General features: G+C 35.9%; 1 protein-coding gene across 5 annotated transcripts in view; it reads right to left on the reverse strand.

Moving 5' to 3' along the window:
* Window positions 1-21370, reverse strand: part of LOC121036081 (multidrug resistance-associated protein 1-like) — an 89102-nt gene that overhangs the window by 28514 nt on the left and 39218 nt on the right. For all 5 annotated transcript variants that reach the window (XM_040484171.1, XM_040484173.1, XM_040484174.1 and 2 more), the window contains 6 exons: window positions 21260-21326; window positions 20529-20655; window positions 16570-16746; window positions 13302-13469; window positions 11081-11243; window positions 6052-6127 (listed from right to left, as the gene is read on the reverse strand). In XM_040484171.1, the coding sequence (XP_040340105.1) occupies window positions 6052-6127; window positions 11081-11243; window positions 13302-13469; window positions 16570-16746; window positions 20529-20655; window positions 21260-21326 (778 nt within the window). The remainder of the gene's footprint in view (window positions 1-6051; window positions 6128-11080; window positions 11244-13301; window positions 13470-16569; window positions 16747-20528; window positions 20656-21259; window positions 21327-21370) is intronic.

The following is a 21370-nucleotide window of genomic DNA, read 5'->3' on the forward strand; positions in this document are numbered from 1 at the left end:
TAATGTTTATTTATTTTTGAGACAGAGAGAGACAGAGCATGAACGGGGGAGGGGCAGAGAGAGAGGGAGACACAGAATCGGAAACAGGCTCCAGGCTCTGAGTGGTCAGCACAGAGCCCGACGCGGGGCTCAAACTCACGGACCGCGAGATCATGACCTGAGCCGAAGTCGGCCGTTCAACCGACTGAGCCACCCAGGCGTCCCAAATGTTTACTTATTTTTGAGAGACAGAGAGAGGCAGAGAGAGAAGGAGACACAGAATCCAAAGTAGGGTCCAGACTCTGAGCTGTCAGCACAGAGCCAGACGACCTGAGCCGAAGTCGGATGCATAACTGAATGAACCACACAGGCACCTCACATTCTTCTTATCTTAAAACCAATATCATCACCACTAAAATGATTCTACTCTCAATGCCAAATCCCTCTTCACTTCCTATCCTACTTCATGACTTTTTTTATAGCTAAATGTTTTTCTGCCAAGTGACCTTTCCTTTTTGAACTACTTGGCACCTGGCTGAAAGCGTTTCCATCAACAACATCTTAATGAAATAAGTAAAATACTTATTGTTGTATCCATGGAATATTTTAAAAATTACTTCACTTTAACTCTCCATGACATTCATCACCACTGACCACTCCTTTGTTTAAGGGACATTTCCTTTTACTTCCCTACCACCATGCATTTGTATTTTCTCACTCCTCTCTGCCCCACCCCCCATTTGTTTCTCTTTGGGTTTCTTTCTCTGTCTTCCATTTAATGTTCATTTTTCCTTAGGTTCAGATCTAGTCATTACAGTCTACCCTTGAACCACACAGGTAGAAGTGCACAGGTCCAGTTATGTGTAGATTTTTTTCAATAAATATACATACAGTACTGTAAATGTATTCGTTATGATTTACTCAATAATATTTTCTTTTTTCTAGCTTATCTTATTGTAAGAATACAGTACATAATACACACAACATATCCAACTGTTGCTTTCAGCTCAGGTTGTGATCTCACTGTTCATGAGATGGAGCCCTGTGTCAGGCTCCATGCTGACTATAGAGCCTGCTTGGGATTCTCTCTCTCTCTCTCTCTCCCTCTCTCTCTCTCTCTCTCTCTCTCTCCCTAAATGGGACAGAATGGAATTCAGATCATCTGGCTATTCTTGGATATTAATAAAGAATTTCCTTTGTTTGCTGTAGGAGAGAACTATAAAAGGCTGTGTAGAGATGCAGATAAATGTAGAGATCTGGTGACTGACTTTCCTGTCTGCCCTTACTTTCTCCATCAAGTAAGAGGTGGGGCCCCTTCTGAGAGTCATGGAAGAATTTCTAGGCACTATTAAGAGCCCAGGTGGAGGAAAGGTGTTAATTCACGGTGGAACCAATTTATACAGCTGTCTGATCTTTTGAAGCAAGTGTGATGAGCACTGACATGTGAGTTCTAATGTGAAGGTTTAATGGAAAGAAAGCAAAGCCTGAGACTCCACATTATTGCCATCATTTGGATGAGATGGTAATCATGGAGTACAGGCTGCATATCGAAGGGAATAGAGAGAAATAATAGGTTTGCCTGGGACTCAGTTAATACACACAAAATATGTGTTAATTGACTGTTTGCTATCAGTAAGGCTTCCCAGCAACAGTAGGTTATTAGTAGTTAAGCTTTTGCAGAGTCAAAAGTTACACTCAGATTTTCAACGGCATGGGGAGTCGGTGCCCCCAACCCCTCACATTGTTCAAGGTCCAGCTGTATTGCCTTTGTATGCTCCACACTCTCCTGAGCAACCTCATTCACTCCCAGTTACAAAAACTTTCTTCCTTGTGGGTGACTCTCAGATTGATTGTTCTAGTCCATACTTCTTCCCTGAGCTCCAGATCTATACAGTAAAATGCTTATTCGACATCCAATTCATCTCATTGCTTGTTTATCTCTACACCACCCTAAATTGAATCAGTTATTTTCCTACCTTCTTTAAAGCTTTCCTTGGCTTTGTAAAGGGCTACAAATACTTCCTCTGTCTCAATCTTGGCACATTTCTAACCAATCACCAGGTGTGTGTCAATTCCTCTAGAACTGTATTATTGGAGAAACATTTGGAAAATGTCTAACAGCATGAAGAAAAGTAATGGCAAAGGAGGAGGGAAAACAGAGGAGGGAGAGAAGCAGGAGAAGGAACATTCATAATCCTATGCTCCAGAGACATTCGGTGCTGAAGTGCTTGTGAATATTACCACAGTCTTTTCCCTACATGTGTGTAGTATCACAATACAAATGTTGTTCTAAAACAGATTTTTAATTTTTAAACCATTTTATACATGGTCTTTGTAGCTCAGTATATAATGAACCTAAAATATTATTGTATAACAGCATTATGTTTTATATTATGATGATATATTTTATCACTTTACTATATTAAGATTTACATAACAAAATCAGTAGTTATAGTGGCTGCAGTTTTTTCCTACTTTTTTGCTGCAATGGTCATGCTTTTTACCTATATCTCATTGTCCCTTGTAGGGACATAGAAACGTGAAGTATGCCAAGTTCTAGGTCATTTGATTTATCTAATATCGAACTGACCTCTAGAAATACTGAACTGAGCTATGTGCCCTCATTTCTCCCCATTTCCCATGTTATTTACCAGAATAAGAAAGGCTTTATTTGATCAGTCTGGTGGCTCTTCCCTTTCTGTCTCTGGCTCTAGTGTCAAGAAACATTCTGTGGGACGTTGCAATACATGGCCTCCGTACAATCAGCTTCACCATCAGGAAAAGATACACTATTTAACAGACACTTTCACTGGAACAACTCCTGGTATATGATTTGGGTTAATTACTGTCATCATCTTTCAAGCCCTTGGCATGGCTTCTGTTTGGATAAGCAAATTCGGCATTGGTATCAAGCCAAAAAATTAATTCTTAATGTAGCTGGATATAAAATGCTGTGAAACCCAACTGTTAAAAGGGAATTAAAGCATCGTAATTAGACACAACTAACAAAGACCAAGAATTTATTGGACACTATACAGGAGGGTATTGCTTTTCCAGACTACAATGTTATTTATTCTTTTTCCACAAAATACTGCATTTAGTTTGGGGCACTTTGTTGTGAATAACAGATTCTATCTGAATTTTAAAAGAGCGAATTATTTTGCTGGTAGAGAAGTTTTAAAAATGAGTTTCGTGTTGTCCTTCAGAAACCCTCAGGAAAGTTGGCACAATACCCGTCTGCATATTTTTGTATAAAAGATATAAAATTAACATACTGAAACCATTTTTCTTGAACTGAGTATGCAGTTGCAAAGTCTGGAATGTGCATGGGAGGATTAAAGTGATGAAAAGAGTCTGACATGAAAGACAGAAAGGGGGCAGTCTAGGTACTGAAATAACACTCCTAATTTAATTTATTTGTGGAAGATATTAAGGAATATTTAAAGAAATAAAATAATTAATATATACCAGGTAACTTTAAACCAAAAAGTGAAAAAAAAATGTGGAGACAGTTCAAATTATTTTAGTCCTTATTAGAAATCTGAATTAACATCAGAAAATGATTCTAAGCCTTAAATTTCAGGGGGGGAGGGATTCTCAGACATTATTTAGTCCAACTCCCTTCCTTTTCACCTACCTCCTGATGGGCAATTAGCCATTACCCCATGAATTCTTCCATGAAGAAGACTCACTGTATTCTCTCTCTGTACATTCCACTGTAGAGTTTCTTGCTGTTGTATAGTTCCTGCCTCTGTGTATCTTCCAACCAACCCCTAGTCTATCTTAATGCTGCACTAATGGAAATTTGGGTAATTCTTAAAAATAGAAAATTAGGTTGATAAGTCAGGAAATTTCCTCCATGTAATATTATCTTACCAAATAGTAAAGCAGATAAAAAAAATGAAAGCAAGAATGGGAAGTAGCTCAGAAAATAATAAACTAGGAAATACATAGGTAGTAGCCAAACATGCACATATTTTGGAAAAATTAAACTCGGCCTCTGGTCTCTCAAACACAAAATAAAAAATGATTTAATTACTATGGTGACAAACAAGAAAAGATTAGCATGGGGAAATTTATGGACCTTCAATTACATTTTTATCACAGTCATTAAAAAGGAAGCTTGATAGTGGGCTGTGTTGATAAGAATATGACATACTGGAGTTGAGGCCATCTTCTCAATGTGCTCCTTACTGGAGAAGGAAGTTTCAGAATGCTGGCTTCAGTTTGGGTCTCCACAACTTGAGAAATGTTTAGAAATCAATTCTGTAAGTGTATTTTTATGGGGGTTGGGATTCTTATTTTAAGTAGAAATTTCCCAAAGGTGACTCACAAAAACTATGAGGGGTTCAATTTAGATATTATGACTGACAGTGATTTTATAAATAAGAGAAATTGATTTATTATAGAGAGAAGGGTATGATTAAGTTTACAACAATCCTTATAGATTCTTAAGTTTTAAGCTTTTAAACAAGTTACAATTTGGCTGCCAGTGAAACTACACACAGGTGAAAATTCTCCTAATGATCAGAGATGTGTAGATCCTACAGCACATAAATTTCAAAGTCAGGTTCAGTGCTCCTGGATTTGCTTCTCTTAGGGATGCTTAAAAACTGGCACTCATTTAAATGAAAGCTATTGTTATAATGCTCAAAAAAATAACATAGAACAAATGATGGATTAAAATCACTGAGTGTTCTTTCAGACTTCAGTTACTTAGTCATCCATCCAACAAAATATTTATTGAACATCAGCTTATATGCTACTCAGGGTTTAGTTGAAACTTGTTTAGATGGCAATAAAGCAATGAACAAATAGACAAAAATTTCTGCTGTCCTACAGCTTAAAACCTAGATGAAAGGCAAAATAAAAGTAAGTAAGTTTTCCAGTATACGGAAAATTAATAAGAATTATGGGGGAAAAAAATTAAGCCAGGAAAGGGGAGGAAGTATTATGTTAAAATAGGGTGACTTAACCTAAAGTCTTCATTCATAAGGTAACATTGGAACAAGACCTACAGAAGTTGGGTGAGCAAGCCATGATATCTGGGAGAATGATTTAGTTGATCTATTGAGTCAGCTGAATCTGTCACAGAGGCAAAACTCAAACCTGTAATGTTCACATCATCCACACATCCTTAGGGATATCTACTCTTTTCAAAATAAATAAATAAATTCTATTTATTTTAAGGTCCATTTTTTTAATTGAAAGTCAAATCTACAAATTTCTAAGCTATTGGATCCCAAAGTGCTTGCTTCCCTATAATCCATTCCAATTCTCCATTTTAGCAATCTTGCTGAGTGACCGCTCCTTATAATTCTGGCACTGACTTTTTAATCTTTTTGTTCCTATTATTTTTTTTTCTTCTTTCAGGCTCCTATTTGCAACTGCTGTGGGGAAATTTGGAGCAAATAACAGATTAGGGTAATAAGCTTCAATTACTGCTCATTTTGGAAACTTACAAAAAAAGAAGTGTAATATAACAAAATCCAATCAGGGTCAACGTTGTATTATTTTTCTTTCTCTCTCACTTTCTCCCATCCTTCTTTCACTTCCTCCTTCCCTATTTCCCTTCATACCTCCTTCCCCACTTTTCTCCCTCTCTTTCTTCCTTCCTTCTTTCCTTCCTTTTGTCTTAGCAAACAGATTCTTCAATTCCTACACCAAGTCTGTATTTCTAGGTTACATATCCTGGCCTGATAATCATCCCAGTCCATTGTAGAATTTTCATGTCTCAAGCTTATTTTCCCATTTACATCAGTAGTGCATATGAATGCTATAGGTTGGAGATATTTTTAGTGCGTGCACACACACATACACACTTCTTCTACTAGAATTTGTCTAGAAGTTACTGAGAGTCTAATGAGCATATCTTCCCCAAACTAAGTCACATCCATCTCACTTAAAAACTGAGACACATCCATCTAACCTATAGTTCAAAATTTGGAAACCACTAAGTACTTTTGCAGCCATTATAATGTGTAGATCCTTTATAAAGGATGCATTTTAAATGTTTAAAAAATTGTAATTAGCCCATAATCCCAGTGAGCTTGGTATCATCCTAATACTCACCTATCATTTTGCTCCAAGATTTGGTCTTTCAGTATAGTTCTGGAGTTGATTACACTGACTCGCTTTAAAGCATGAGCTGGAGAGGAAGATGGTGAGTGCTTTTATATACATATAAGCAAACAATGCATTAAATAGTGAAATTTGGTGAAAGATTATACCAGTTGAAGAAATTTTTGTGTTCTGGATCCACAGGAATATAAGGAGTCCTTTCATTTGCCCCATAATTTCCCTTTTGCTTGAAATATCTTGTAATATCTTCATAAAAACTGAGATTTCATAATGAATAAGTCCACAGAAATTATTTTTTTGGACATTAGAGTTCTAACTTGTTTTGGATCTTCCACAGAAGGGCTAGTTATTTGCCCAAGAGGAATATGACTCTAGTCTTTAAAGGAAAAATGTAATTTAATGAAGTCTTACAGAAAATTGTGATTATTGTGAAGATTATTGATGAAACACAATGGTAAGTCCCCCAAATCTCTGTCATCTTCTTACTAATATCACTAATACTAACTTCCTATGTGGCAGGCACTATTCTAAATCATATATATATATATATATATGTATATATATATATATATATAAATTCTTCCCTTAATTCTCAAGAGTATCCCTATGAGGAAGATAGTATAATTATCCCTTTATCTTGGGGATAAAAAGACTGAGGCACAGAGAAGTTAAGCAAGTCACAGAAACAAGTGTCGCATCTAGAACTACAACACTGAGAGGTTCGAGTTATCTGAACCTGAATCTGAAGGAAAACATCTCAGAACTTGGCTGGGTTTTGTCTTTTTTTACAGTATGATACCTAAACTCCTTGAATTTCAGACTTCTCATTTTTAAAAGATAGAAACTGAAGTTGGGAATTTCCACAATCTCTTATATGAATTCTATGTTTTCTTATTTCTAGAAATAAATATCAAATAGCCCTTAATGGAAGAATCTGACTTACATCACCTATCTCTCTGAGACATGAGATTCCATGTAAATTTATCATTAGTCCTCATATCTTTCTTCACTGACCTTTCTTTTTACCTCTGATTGATTCTCTAATATAATATTTCCAAAAGGTGAGATTTATAGACTTTTCAGAGCTGGGTGGATTCTTAAAGGTCTGATGTATCCAAACCCAGATCATACTGTAAAACTACTTTTTTTAAGTTATCTGTTCTCAACCCCAATAGCAAGATTGAGGATGATAAGAAAAGGAGAAAAAGCAGCTGAGTCATAAGCAGTTTTGAGGGCAAAGGAGTGATCAAAACCTGCATTGTTCAATTCCACATCAGCCACCAGGAAAAGTGGATCTAGTTCAAGTCCCATGTTTTATAAATGGGAAGAACCAGAAGAGTTAAGTCATATTTATGAAGATTCACCTAGTTAGGTGCTTGGGGCACCTAAAATTGGCCCAGTGTTGTTTCCACCAGGTTGTGCTGACATTTACTCCCACTCTGGTGTCACATAAGTTAACACAAATTTTAAAATGGAAGGACTGTGTTCTTTTTAAAAGAATTCTTGAACAGACTCAAGATCAAAGAAGATAAGTTAAATAAATGACAGATCACAGGGTATTTTCAAACTAAGGATCATACCTCTTAAATTTTACTACCTGTCCAGACAATCTTTTTCCTCTAAATCCCAACAAAAATGCTCTCAGATATAGTTTGGGTTTTCCCTACTACTTATGCAAATTAAAAAAAGAAATGCCCCACAGGGACAAGCCTGCATCTCACATTGGTGGGAACCAGGGCAAGAGTATAAATGAAGGCCCCACATGCCATATTGCTAATTATTTAATAGCTACAGATTGAACAAACAGACTCACAAATATGTTCTATTGCTTATCCTTAGCAATCCACCTCCCCAACCATATTCAAGGCAAGGTCCATGTGAGAGTATTTGGAACCCTAAGAGTTCCTCTGGAAAACATGGAAGTTCTGGGTGACATGGCCTCAGTCAAGGTTCCTGTCCCCTTCTCTCCTACCCTGGCCCCATCCTGAACCATGTCTGTGGACAGACACTTCAGGCTACATGTCTAGGCTGTACTCACCCTAACCCTTCCAAGAAAGAAAAAAAATTCCTCAAGCCAAAGAGTGGCAAATGCCAGTAGATCAGCCTGCCTTTGGGAGGGCAGAACTGAAGAGCAAGTTTATGTCATCTCGACAGAGAATTCTGGAACCCCAAATACCCAGAACAGTAGAAAAAAAAGTAGAAGATGAGGTTGGTTCATCTTCTGAACCTGGCTGGTTCAGTCATTTGAGCATCCAACTCTTGAGTTCAGCTTGGGTCATGATCTCATGGTTCATGGGTTTGAGCCCCGCATCAGGCTCCATGTTGGTGGTGTAGAGCCTGATTGGGATTTTCTTTCTTCCTCTTTCCCTCTTCCCCTCCCCTGCACACTCTCTCTGTCTCTCAAACATAAATAAATAAAATTTAAAAAAATTGTTTAAAAATACAAACAATAAAAAAGGTAGAATATCAGAAGGGGACCCTTCATGGGCACAATAATCCCTTGGGCTCTTGGTCAGAGAACCAGCTAGGAAAGTCTGAAACAGGGACTCTCTAAAGCATGGAGCATAGTATTGGGTCACATTGGCCCATGTCTAAGGGCAGCACTGCAAGAACTTGACACTGAATGTAACCTGGTTTGAAGCTATTGTTTAGTGGGGTGTTTTATGTCATCAAAAACTACTTTTGCCTTGCTCTGTGTGACCCCTAAGGGAACTGCACTATACATAGCTGACCTTTTACAAATATCTATCTAACATCTAGTATCATCATGGGTAAAGTAATTTGATGACTGCTTTTAAAAAGCCTTCATTTTACATTTTTATTCAGCATCCAAAAAATCAAAGTCCTAGAAATATTCATTTAAAAATGTATTATATTTTTAATGCAAAAAATAACTCTATTCATCACCTTCCTGAATTTTAACAGAGAAGACACAACACTGCAGTCATTAAGAAAAAAAAGTTCAATTTACATTTTTCTTTTTTTTTTTTTCAATGTTTATTTATTTTTGGGACAGAGAGAGACAGAGCATGAACGGGCGAGGGGCAGAGAGAGAGGGAGACACAGAATCGGAAACAGGCTCCAGGCTCCGAGCCATCAGCCCAGAGCCCGACGCGGGGCTCGAACTCACGGACTGCGAGATCGTGACCTGGCTGAAGTCGGTCGCTTAACCGACTGCGCCACCCAGGCGCCCCTCAATTTACATTTTTCTAACTCTGGCATATTTCTGGTGGTAAGGCAGTGACATCTATTAATGTCAGCCCTGCTTCAAGAATAATACTGTTTTCGCTTGTTACCATAGAGGATTCATATACATAAGAAGGTATATAGAAATACAGAAAGGGCACGATTTTTGTTTCCAAAAATGGAGTTTTAAACAAAAGCAAATTCCACAACTTTCAAAAGACACACTGTTCATATTTTATGGTGAATTAAATATGGAACATTGAAGTTATTATCTGCTTTTAGAGCTCTATTTTCCAAAATAATATAACTTATATTTCATGTGGCCTTTAAAATAAATGGCCACATGAAAAATACACTGATTCATAGCATTCTAAATCATCCTATTAATTCCTGAGGAGACATACTTCCGGCAGATTCACCTGCTTAACAGCTACTGAGTACCTGTAACCTCCCTTGCATGAGACTACCTAAGTGCTGGGAAAAGAAAAAAAAAAATGACAGACCACATTCTCATTCTAGTCCTGGAGACATTCACAGACATCTCTTTCCTATACTTATACTAAATATAAATTATTACTGAGCCTGACCAAGTAAGTAAGAGATCATTTCCAAAATCGCTAGCCATTAAGAGAATAGGAGGTACTTCTTTTATTTTTTTTTGTTTTTTGTTTTTTTTTTTTGTTTTGTACCATTTATTTTCTTTTTTTTTTTTTATTTATATATGAAATTTATTGTCAAATTGGTTTCCATACAACACCCAGAGGAGGTACTTCTTTTATTAAGAATAACCACAGCCATCTGATGATGCATCAGATATTTCAGAATGCACCTGCAATAGAATATTTGAATTTGAGAAAGAATAAAGACGAGGTATAGAAAAACAGTGGTGCATAACTAATTGGTATTTGCTGCAGTCCAAAAAGGAAACACATCAGCAAAATTGCTTTGTTTTTTAATTTCACAACATTCAAATAATAAATTTCACTGATCTTGTTATAAACCGGTTACACATTTTTATGACGTTTATAATCAGGCACAATGTAAAGTGAATTAGTGGCTACCCAGTTCATATAGAAAATACAAAGCATAGCTCAATATTTCTTCTGTTACCCCAAAATTATGAAATAGTTAACTGATTTTATAGTAATTTTTCAGTAGTATTCTGGGAAGTTACAGGACAATGATCATAGTGGTCTACATAAGAAACCATCTAGCTAGAAAAAGATGATGTGCATTAAACTTTCAGAGATGGGAAATAATGGACCCCTCGGATGCTTGATTTCAAACATCTCTGTGCCTTAATTAGGTAAGGATCAAACCACTTCATTTACATAAACATTTATGAATCTTAAGTTAAAATGCTAGGAGTATAATAAGAAAAACTAGCAAACTCAATTGTTAATTCATAATAAAAGTTAGACAAATATCATTTCCCTTCTTTTTTTTCTCTCCTTCAACATGCAACATTTAAAATACTGATTATTTACTTGACATAGATTTATGCTCCCTGTTTTTAATTTAAAAGAAAGTAGAATGTTTAGACCCATTATATTCTAGACCTGCAGTAGAGCTTATAAATCATCTAATCTCTCATTTCATAGATGAACAAACAGATCTTGGGGCATGACATTTTGCTTAAAAATCATAAATGAGGTTAATTTTTAGCTGATGTGTTCCAATGTATTTGTTTCCTTTCTAGAGAAAGGAAGGTGCCCAATTCCTGACTTAAGCAGGATGAATAAAGAAAAATGCATTGTAAGAAATCACACAATTAATGGACTTTCAGAATGGGTAGGCACGCTACATCTTAGGCTTATTTTTCATTGTGTCTCACCTTTTTCTTGTTCACTGAAGGCCTGAAGCAAATGTGTGAGGTTTCTGGTTTTAGACAGCAGCTCCTGGTATGTTCCCATTTGTGCAACTCTGCCCCTCTCCATTACAACAATCAAATCCATCTGTGGTAGCAGTGTGAGGTTGTGTGTCACTAAAACACGAGTCTGAAAAACAGAGCGTTTTATTTCTTGCATTATAGTAAAAAATGGCAAAAATAATCTATTTTTTTTTATTTTTTTAATGTTTATTTATTTTTGAGACAGAGAGAGACAGAGCATGAACGGGGGAGGGTCAGAGAGAGAGGGAGACACAGAATCTGAAGCAGGCTCCAGGCTCTGAGCTGTCAGCACAGAGCCCGACGCGGGGCTCAAACTCACAGACCGTGAGATCATGACCTGAGCTGAAGTCGGACGCTTGACCGACTGAGCCACCCAGGCGCCCCAAAAATAATCTATTTTAAGGAAAGCTGTAGTCTTTCTTACTTTCTTTTTCTTTCCTTCTTTCTTTCTTTCTTTCTTTCTTTCTTTCTTTCTTTCTTTTTTTTTACTATTTGAGAGTGTAATTGTTGGTTGGTATCAGTTTAAGGCAGCATTTATATATTTCACAATGAATGATTATATGCTGCTAGACCAAAAAAAGGATTGCAAAATGTTTATTTATTTTTGAGAAAGAGAGAGACAGACAGAAAACGAGGGGGAGAGGGCCAGAGAGAGAGGGAGACACAGAATCTGAAGCAGGTTCCAGGTTCTGAGCTGTCAGCACACAGCCCAACAGGGGGCTCAAACCCACGAATCCTAAGATCATGACCTGAGCCAAAGTCGGACGCTTAACCAACTAGCCACCCAGGCTCCCTGGACTGCAAATGTTTTTAACCCATTGGTTCAGGGATTCTTCATTCATTAAAAATGAATCAATTTCATAACAAATTTAAAAATTTCGTATCTGTCATCCATGGCTTAGTTTTTGAAAGGCCCTATAGGATTACAATAAAGTGTTTGATTACAGTCATAATTCATATTATTTATTTTTAAATCTTTCCATATTACTGTACACGCACACATAGGATTGAACCATAAGTTTTTATCTTGGGTTAATTTTGATAAGTAAGGTATTTATCTATTATTTACTTAGATATATACTTTATCATTTTACACATTTATTTAATGTTTCCAGAGTGCTTATATTAACAAATCCATAAATGCATATTATGAAGGAATGAGTATGGCTTTGTGGTCAGACAGACTTTTTAAAATCTGGTTTTTTTTTTTTTGTTGTTTTGTTTGTTTTTTTTAGTTAAAGTACAGTTGAGGGCACCTGGGTGGCTCAGTTTGTTAAGCATCGCCTTTGGCTCAGGTCATGATCTAAAGGTTTGTGTATGTGAGCCCCGCATCAGCCTCTCTGGTGTCAGTACAGAGCTCCCCTTCGGATCCTCTGTCCCCCACCTTTCTCTGTCCCTTCCCTAGCTCGCACTCCATCTCTCTCTCTCTCTCTCTCTCTCTCTCTCTCTAATAAACATTTACAATTTTTAAAAAATTAAAAAAGAATAAAGTACAGTTGACACACAATATTATGTTAGTTTCTGGTGCATAACATAATAATTCAACAATTCTAAATGTTATTAAAATCTCTGCTCTTCTTAAGCTAAGCAACCTATATCAAACTATTTTGAACTACAAGTTCCTTCAGAGGTAAAACAGGAATAATGTTAATACCTATTCAGAGACTTGGTTTAAGAACTAAATGAACTAATTTAGTGTCAGACATGGAATGCACTCAGTAAATATTAATACCCTTCTTCTTGGCCCTTTCACAAGAGAACAGAATTGTTATTGCTATATTAATAATACCATAATTTTAAGTAACAAATTAATAGTCAGTAAAATAATACTTTCTATGAAATTGCTATGTATGAAAATACCGTTTTTCAAAAAAATCAAATAAACTAAAAACAACTCATTTTGACATACAAATTCCCTTTAGAGTGTGGTATCAGTCTATAAAGTAACAATCACATAAATTGTTGTCACAGTAAACTTGTACATAAAACTTTAAAAAATATTCATGAAAATTTGTCTGTAAAAAGATTAATGTAATACCCCCCTTTCACGTAAAATTTCACTACTTTACTTCAACAAATGAACAAAATACTGGAATTTTAGGCACACTGCGATGCAGATTATCTTCCCTTTATCCTCTCAAAGCATAAATGACACTATGGCTACCTTGTTTTTCAAAATACCCGAGGACCCAATCACTTTTTCAAAAAGTTGCTTTCCAATATGGACATCAACTGCAGAAAAGGGATCATCCAGGAGGTAGATGTCAGCCCTGCTATACACAGCTCTGGCCAGACTCACTCGATGCTTCTGGCCCCCACTTATATTCACACCCTGAAAATGGAGCAGGAGAAAAACCATGACCAAAAATGGGTAAATCTCAAAGCACATAGAGTGACATCCAATTTCTCTTCTGCAGCATGGACAGATGACAATTCAAGATCAACCCTCAAACCTTTCTTTATTCCAAAATACAAAAGGCCTAGCCCCCATCCGCTATTTCCAAGTGCTACTAACTTGTGCAAATTAACAGATATATCTGCTTTCTCTTAATTGCTTACTCTCAAAAGTAGATACTAACAATTAAGGAGAAAAGAATTTCCAATCCCCTAACTCTGAAAAGTCATGCCTCTGATATATTAAATAAGATTTTTGGCTGCTAACCATATACTGACACCAGTGATCATTTTTAAATTGACACATAGAAAATTGAGAATAACAGCTAAATTACTAAAGCAGTAATCATCATGTCCTATTTTATTCTGTGGAAAGATTACTACAAGTCTTGTTGGCAAAAGTACAACTCTAAGAAGCAAGAAATAAGGAATATCCATCATTCCATGTGAGAATTAAAGTCGACATGTACAGCCCTGTATAGAGAATTATGGGGCCAGGCCCAATTTACTTGATTTATTTTATATTTAGTGTTTACAGATCTGGCTTAAAAGCTTTCCTTGCAGCACAGAACTTAGCCAGTTACCTCTAATTGTAAAATGCCATTGCTTTTTTGCCTTTCTCATCTTGTGCCTACTCAACAAATACCTCCTTTGTATAATCATATTCTGGGTGCTAGATAACACTTGGGATTCAAAGATAATGAAACTGAGCCTCTGTCATGAGGAGGTCACAGTTTAGCAGGGGGGAAAGGCATGCAAAAATATATATAAAATAATATAATATGTGTGTGTGAGTGTGTGTGTGTGATTATAACAGCCCCCAACTCATGGGTTTGTCATGAGCATTTAATAAGATATTTACAATAAATAAATTACAAAAAAACAAAAGATATTTGCAAAAAATTTAAAAAACTTACAAGTTTACAACAAATCCAACACCAAGTACAGACACAATCAACATTAGCTATTATCCCCAATCACTCTTCTAATTCATCCTCTGCCTTGTCATTGCCTACCCTGTGATTATGTCATCACTTTGTTTAAAAACCTGGGATGCCCACATCTCATTTGCCATCATCCAGGAGCAACAACAAATTCCTTAGTATAAATCTACAATAATTACGTTCTGGTGTTGACTCATCTTTCAACCATTCTCCTGATACTGTCCTCACCTGAAGGTGGCTTGCCAGCCAGACTGGCCCAAGCTGTTCATTCTACTTAGAGCCCATATCCTCCCTTTTAATTCAAAATCTAGTCACTCTAAGAAGTCTTTTTTCCAAAGCAATCTTCCACCCACTGTTCCAAGTAAAGTGATTCGTTCCTTCCATTCTTGTCTTGCGATGCTCAGTTTACTCATCCCATTGCCAGAAATGGCAATACCCACATCAGTCTCCCTCACAAGCCTATGATCTAGTTTATCCCTACACTCCCAGCACATAGATTGTGTCTGACACTAGGTGATTAATAAATATTAATAAGGACAACTGATAATATCATTGGCAGAGATACACTGGATTGCAAATCTCTTGAAGGTAGGGGACAGTTCCCTTGCTCACCATTATGTACCCCATAGCAGAAAAAAGGCATATAATAGATTTAAAAATATTTGTGGTCAATTGAAGAATGCCAAAGGAAAAGATGAATAAAAATGAATAAAATTCTATATCCATTATCTTAGTTGTCTCATAAACAGCTGTAAACAGATTTCCTTTTGAAATAGTCAATTACATGTTTATTTTAAAGCATATCATCAGATTGGGAGACATCTAATTACAAAAAGTGTAAGTTATATATGGTGATGACATTTATGCCTATATTTAATATATACTTCACATTTTGCATTTTATTCCTCTTTAAATTCTTTTTACTTACATACCGTCAACATTTCATATTGTTAGAGTTTGGCTTTATCAGCATAATATTCAGTATGTATTAACAAGTTTGAAGAAGTCACATTTCTGCATCATTTTAGCTATGGTGTCATTTTGCCAAGGGATAGCAAAGACACCAAAAACAAAAAACAAAAAACAAAAAAACGACAACACAGATGTGGTGGAAAAAAAATGAAATCTATTTAATAACTCGAGAAAATACATCTGCAAAGTAACAGGCTATGAACAAAGCCAACATAAGTCTCGTTAAAAGGTAAATTTTGCCTCATTCTAGATCTTAAATATTTCTACTTTCTATCTTTTTGCTCTCTAATTATTTTATTTATCAATTTATATAACAGCACTATTAAACAACTTGGGGCCAGGAGTACAAAAGCCTAACAACACTATGCTGACTCTCTTTTCAGAAATTCAAAGCACTTGGTAAAGATCATTTACCCATCTTCACAGCACACATGTATCACAGGCAGAGGCTGCTTTTGCATTCATGTTTAATTAATGGAGAGTTTAGTCACGGGTCAGAGATAATCTCTCAGGGTTCATACTTTGGCTCATGCTCTCTTGTTTTGTTTTGTTTAAACTCCAAAACACTGGGCAGAGTAATGACTATTCATTAACGCAATGAAAATAAAATAGAACAAAGAATATGGGAAGCAAGATCCTCTTAAGCAAGAATGAGCAAACATGGAGAAGGCACGTTAACGACAGCATCGTCTGAGTCTTTTTAGAACCTGGCCTCGGTGCCACCGCTGGAGACTGGTGTTCTGTTGCTACTGTCCTAGGCTTGACTTTGCGCACAAGAGATACAGGAAAAGCACAAAACATCATTCACTCATTAGACAGTGAACAGCATTATGGGAGCAGCTAAAAACAAAGTGTTGATGATCCAGTTGGTAGGCTTTCGTTCCCCCATGTGGACACTAACAACAGCATTCCCTGCTGATTTTAAATGTTTTCCAAATAGTCAATTATAGATAATTATTTGTCCTTAATATCGCCATCTCTTTCATAGAAATTCTGTAATGATTTTTAAAAATTATAGTTGTATAGAGCTCTTTAAGACTTCAGAAAAAAGACTATAAATATGTTATTAGCATGGCTGAATGGAATTCTATTCCTGCATGTGATGAATTATATTTTCCTTACTCTTTCTCCAATCTCAGTTTGATCTCCATTTGGTAACTGCTCCAAATCAGGAAGGAGAGCACAGGCTTCCAATACTTGCTCATAAAATTGCTTCTGCATGGTGGAGCCAAAGAGAATGTTTTCTTGTAAAATGCAATTCTGAATCCAGGCCTGCTGGGCAACATAAGCCACGGAACCCTAAAAAGGAAAGAAATAAAAGAAACACTCCTAACAAGGGAAAAGAAAAAACATTGCATGTACCACATTAAAGGAACATAAACATATTTAGTCCATGGTTTTGTTTTCTTTTAACTTTAAACTGAATTTTTACAGAACTAGGTTATTTCTTAAATATAAATATATCCTATTTGCATTTTAATTTTATATATGTTTATTATAGGCCCTTTCAAATGAGTTACTTTTGTGCTTTTTTTATTTACTTTCTCTGTAGTTTCTCTCAAAGTTATCTGTCTTTGGTGGAGTTTTCTGGAAGTAGAGGCTGAGTGTATTAGCTCCAGCAGCCATTATAAGGTACCACAGACTAAGTTGCTTAAACAACAGAAATTTCTTTTCTCACAATTCTGGAGGCTAAAAGTCTGACAAGCTGTCAGCAAGATTTCTCCTGAGGCCTAAATCTCTAGCTTGTAGATGATTCCCTTCTTGAGTTTTCACATGGCCTTCTCTCCGTGTGAGTATGTGTGTCTTAATTTCTTCTTGTAAGAACATCAGTCATATTGGAATAGGGCCCACCCTACTGACCTTATTTTAATTTAATTGCCTCTTTAAAGACCGTCTCTCCAAATACAGTCACATTCTGGGGATTAGGACTTCCAAATATCTATTTGGGGGCGGGAGGTTTGGCCCATAACACTAAGCCTGAAGTACAGGTTGCTCACTTGGGATCAATGCTTGTGGAAGAAAACAAGGTAGGAGGATTGGGTAGATGGAAAAGTCACACTGTGATACAGATCCCACAAGGTTTTGACCAACCCCCCAGAGAGACATAGAGGAGTATTATCCATCAGAGTTGTTCTGTGTTAGGCTAAATTGGCCTGACCTTCAGGAGTGGGGCCTTAGCCAGGCCAACCCTGAATGAGCTGGCTTGCTATATGTATTCCCACAGCTGGGAGGCAAGCCCTTCCTAGAAGGGGGATCTAGGTGGCACATCTGTGTCTTCCACATACTCACTGTTCCTAAGTTTATTTTTTGATGATTTTATGTCTCAAAATGATTCCTGAATATATGACAGTCTGCTACATAAAATATCCTTTTAAATAACCCTTCTTTTCTTAGAAAGGACCCACAGTATTTGAACTAGAGACTTACCTTTCAATCTACCCCATGGACTCTATCCAAACATTGATTTTAAAGAATTTATTTTGACTGCTGTGTGCTGTACAATAATGCAAAACACTGAACGTACTTTTTGACCTATGAACTTATGCGTATGTATATAACTATTAACATTTTGATTTCTATCAGGTACTTTAAAGATCCAAGATTAACTTTAATTCTTCTTTTTTGAGCATGTAAGACATGGAGTGGCTTTTGATCCAAAACAATGTAATTCTGATCCGACTTGATCTTGAACACAAAGGTGACTGCTCTTGAATAACCTTTAATTAGAATAATATTAAATCAATTCTCAAGTGATAAAGATTTTGAACACTTGCTATGTATTTGGCAAGATAAGGGGAAAGAGGATGAAAAACACAGGAGAAAAAGGCTGAAGAACAGCAAAAAATGGCACAAAATATAAAACAGAAACTAAATACTACATTGACAGGTATAGACTCGATGTGCTGGTATAACTGGAACTACAGAAGAGTTGATCCATTTTCACAGAGGTGTAAGTTTTTCCTTTAATTTTTATACTAGTATTTTAATTTTATACACAAATGAAAATGGGTTTTTGTTTCATTTTATTCTTAATAATAAAACCACAATAGAAGATTTGCTAATTCAAAAATGGTCTTCCAAATCTGTAATGTTCCATCAAACAACACCAAACACTGAATACTCTGAATAAATGGTGCCTGGGGTGAACCTTTGATACTGAGAACCAGGAGACCGGAGGTTGAACATTGTAACATGATATTCCTCAAAAAATTCTCATGTGAAACCTTGAGGAACAGAAAGATAAAACACAAAAGCACCTTGTAAACACAAAGTGTCACGTCTATTGTTATAATTATTATTACTAAATCAGAGATAAGAAGAATGATAGTTATAAATTTAGTATTAAAAAAGTTTTGGGAAATAATTCATATATGACACCTCATGTCCTGCCACTGCTCCAGACCAAAGAACTTTCTGAAGGACAAAGTGGCCAACTATACTGACAGACAATATCTGCTCTCTTCCACAAGCTTAACTTAATTTAAACAAAGGGTTTTCTCTCAGCTTTATAATTAGGAACAACACTGTTATGGTTTCTTGCATAACCATGAACATTTTCTTAATTTCAAACCCTCAAAGGTATCAGAAATAATCTTTAAACCTTACCATGAGAGTCTCAACAATCATAGTAAAGATAACAATAACCATTAAAATTCACAGGGAGCTATCTGACTCTGCCAAGAACCAGGCTAAGTCTTTGCACATTAAAGCATTAGATGAAACCCAAAATTGATATTGTTGTTATCTTGATTAATTCCTAATTATTTTTCAAGATCAAATAAAAGGCTACCTCCTCTCTATAATTTTTCTAACTCTTCAAGGCAGAATCTGTTGTTTTTTATACTTTGATCCATTTGTTTATGTCTGATTTAAATACTCGTCATAATTAATTTTAGTATCTCTCTCACCGGACTATGAACTCTGTAAAAAGAAGGGTATGTCATATTCGTGTTTATTTTGCTTGTACTAAGTATCAAGAACACAGTATGTGTGCAATAATTGCTTGGTAAAAATAGCTGAAGAGACTAAATGAAAATAAAGTCAATATGATAATCATAATATTTTTAAAGGACACTATTGGCCTAGGATATAGTACAATCATCTTCAACTATAGACAAAAGGCTGACTGCAATTGTTATGAAGAGCACAGGGCTACAAACACAATATACTTAAGGTTAAAAAGTAGGGCTATTCATTTCAGTATAATTGTATCAGAAAAAGTCCCAGACATCATAGTTGATCCTAAAATAAATAACAGTAATGCTGAGAGAGAAGAATAAATGTAGAACTATTCATTGGAGGGCTGGAATCAGGAAAGATAAAAGGATATGAGGAAATACATATTATGAAGAAAAATAAAAGAGTTGGAATTGATTCTTCCTAGAGAGAAAACTGTGAAGAAACTGGTCTCACATCCATAGAACTTCTCCATTTTATCAGAAGTGAGGAGTAGGTTAGTATTAGGTTAGTATTTTATCCAAGAGCTAGTTAAACCTAAGGAAAAACTCATTAGATAGTCTAATGTTTCAAAAAAGAAACAGCTGATTAAGAACCTGTTGAATTCTTATTCCTATTGACCTTTAAGAATAGAACAAAAGGCTTGGAGTAGTCCTCTCCCTAGTCCAAGGCTGAAATTTAAAAGTAAGCTATTAATATTATTATTTTTCTGATTTTTTTCTAGGTCAAAAATCCTACCCATGAGCAACTACAAGACTTCTTAGAAATGTGGCTGTAATTACTTAGGGAACTTTGCAATGGATGATAATTAGAAAGCAAATCAAATTAAAATATAAATCACATTAGTTTCTCTATAATTGGTTGCAATTCAGTTAATATCATCAAACAATTACCATAAGCATTCATAAATGATTTGCTAGAGTATTTGGAGGACAGAATGCTGTTACTAAGCCATCCATAGCTAATCAATTTTTGTGGAAATTGAAATGTTTGTTACAAACTAGAAATGCCCATTACATACTTGCATCTTCAATTTGATTTGATAAATTCTTAGGACACTAACCATGTGTTGGCTATGGCCTATTACACTAGGAGATAGAGAATGAATGTATTGTTGGCTCTACCTTTCTTTGAACAACTCCTGTAAGTTTCTCCATTTCCCCAAGCATGGCAGAAAGCACAGATGATTTTCCAGATCCAACTTGCCCTATGACAGCCACTAAAGCTCCTTCTGGAATCTTTATGTTCAAGCTGCATGACAAGAAAAGGAGAGAGTGATATAGGAAGTTCTTGTTACAGTTTTCAATGTATATTCCTAGATAAATTAGAGCATCATCCTTGAAATTGCTTCTATTCATATGAGACTACACTATTCTATGAAAACCCAACCTTTCAAACTGTGAACAACAAATGCTACAGAGGAAACAGAGGAAATGAATAGAAAGCAAGAGAGGGAAAAAAACTATAAAAATGAAAGGTATTGTGAGAGATTTAAAAAAATAGCCTTGTAAATTTCAATATATTCATCTTCTGCTTTAAAAACTGCAAGAAATATGGGGCACCTGGGTGGCTCAGTCGGTTGACCAGCCGACTCCAGCTCAGGTCATGATCTCACAGTTCGTGAGTTCGAGCCCCGCGTCGGGCTCTGTGCTGACAGCTCAGAGCCTGGAGTCTGCTTCAGATTCTGTGTCCCCCACTCTCTCTGCCCCACCCCTGCTTATGCTCTGTCTCTCTGCCTTTCAAAAATGAATAAACATTAAATTTTTTTTAACTCCAAGAAATAAAAATATGGAACATTATAGAATTCAATGCTAAAATATTTTTTGTTTTTAATTTTTCCCAAATTATGACTTACTTTTTAAGTACTGGAATCCCTGTTTTATCCCAGGAGAAGGAAGCATTTGTAAAACCAATGGCATGATCTGTGAAGAAAAATAAATACAATGGTGCATTTTAGAGCCAATTA

The sequence above is a fragment of the Herpailurus yagouaroundi genome, unplaced genomic scaffold (genome assembly GCF_014898765.1).
Source record: "Herpailurus yagouaroundi ecotype Mexico unplaced genomic scaffold, PumYag 162, whole genome shotgun sequence".
In the NCBI taxonomy this organism is placed as follows: Eukaryota; Metazoa; Chordata; class Mammalia; order Carnivora; family Felidae; genus Herpailurus; species Herpailurus yagouaroundi.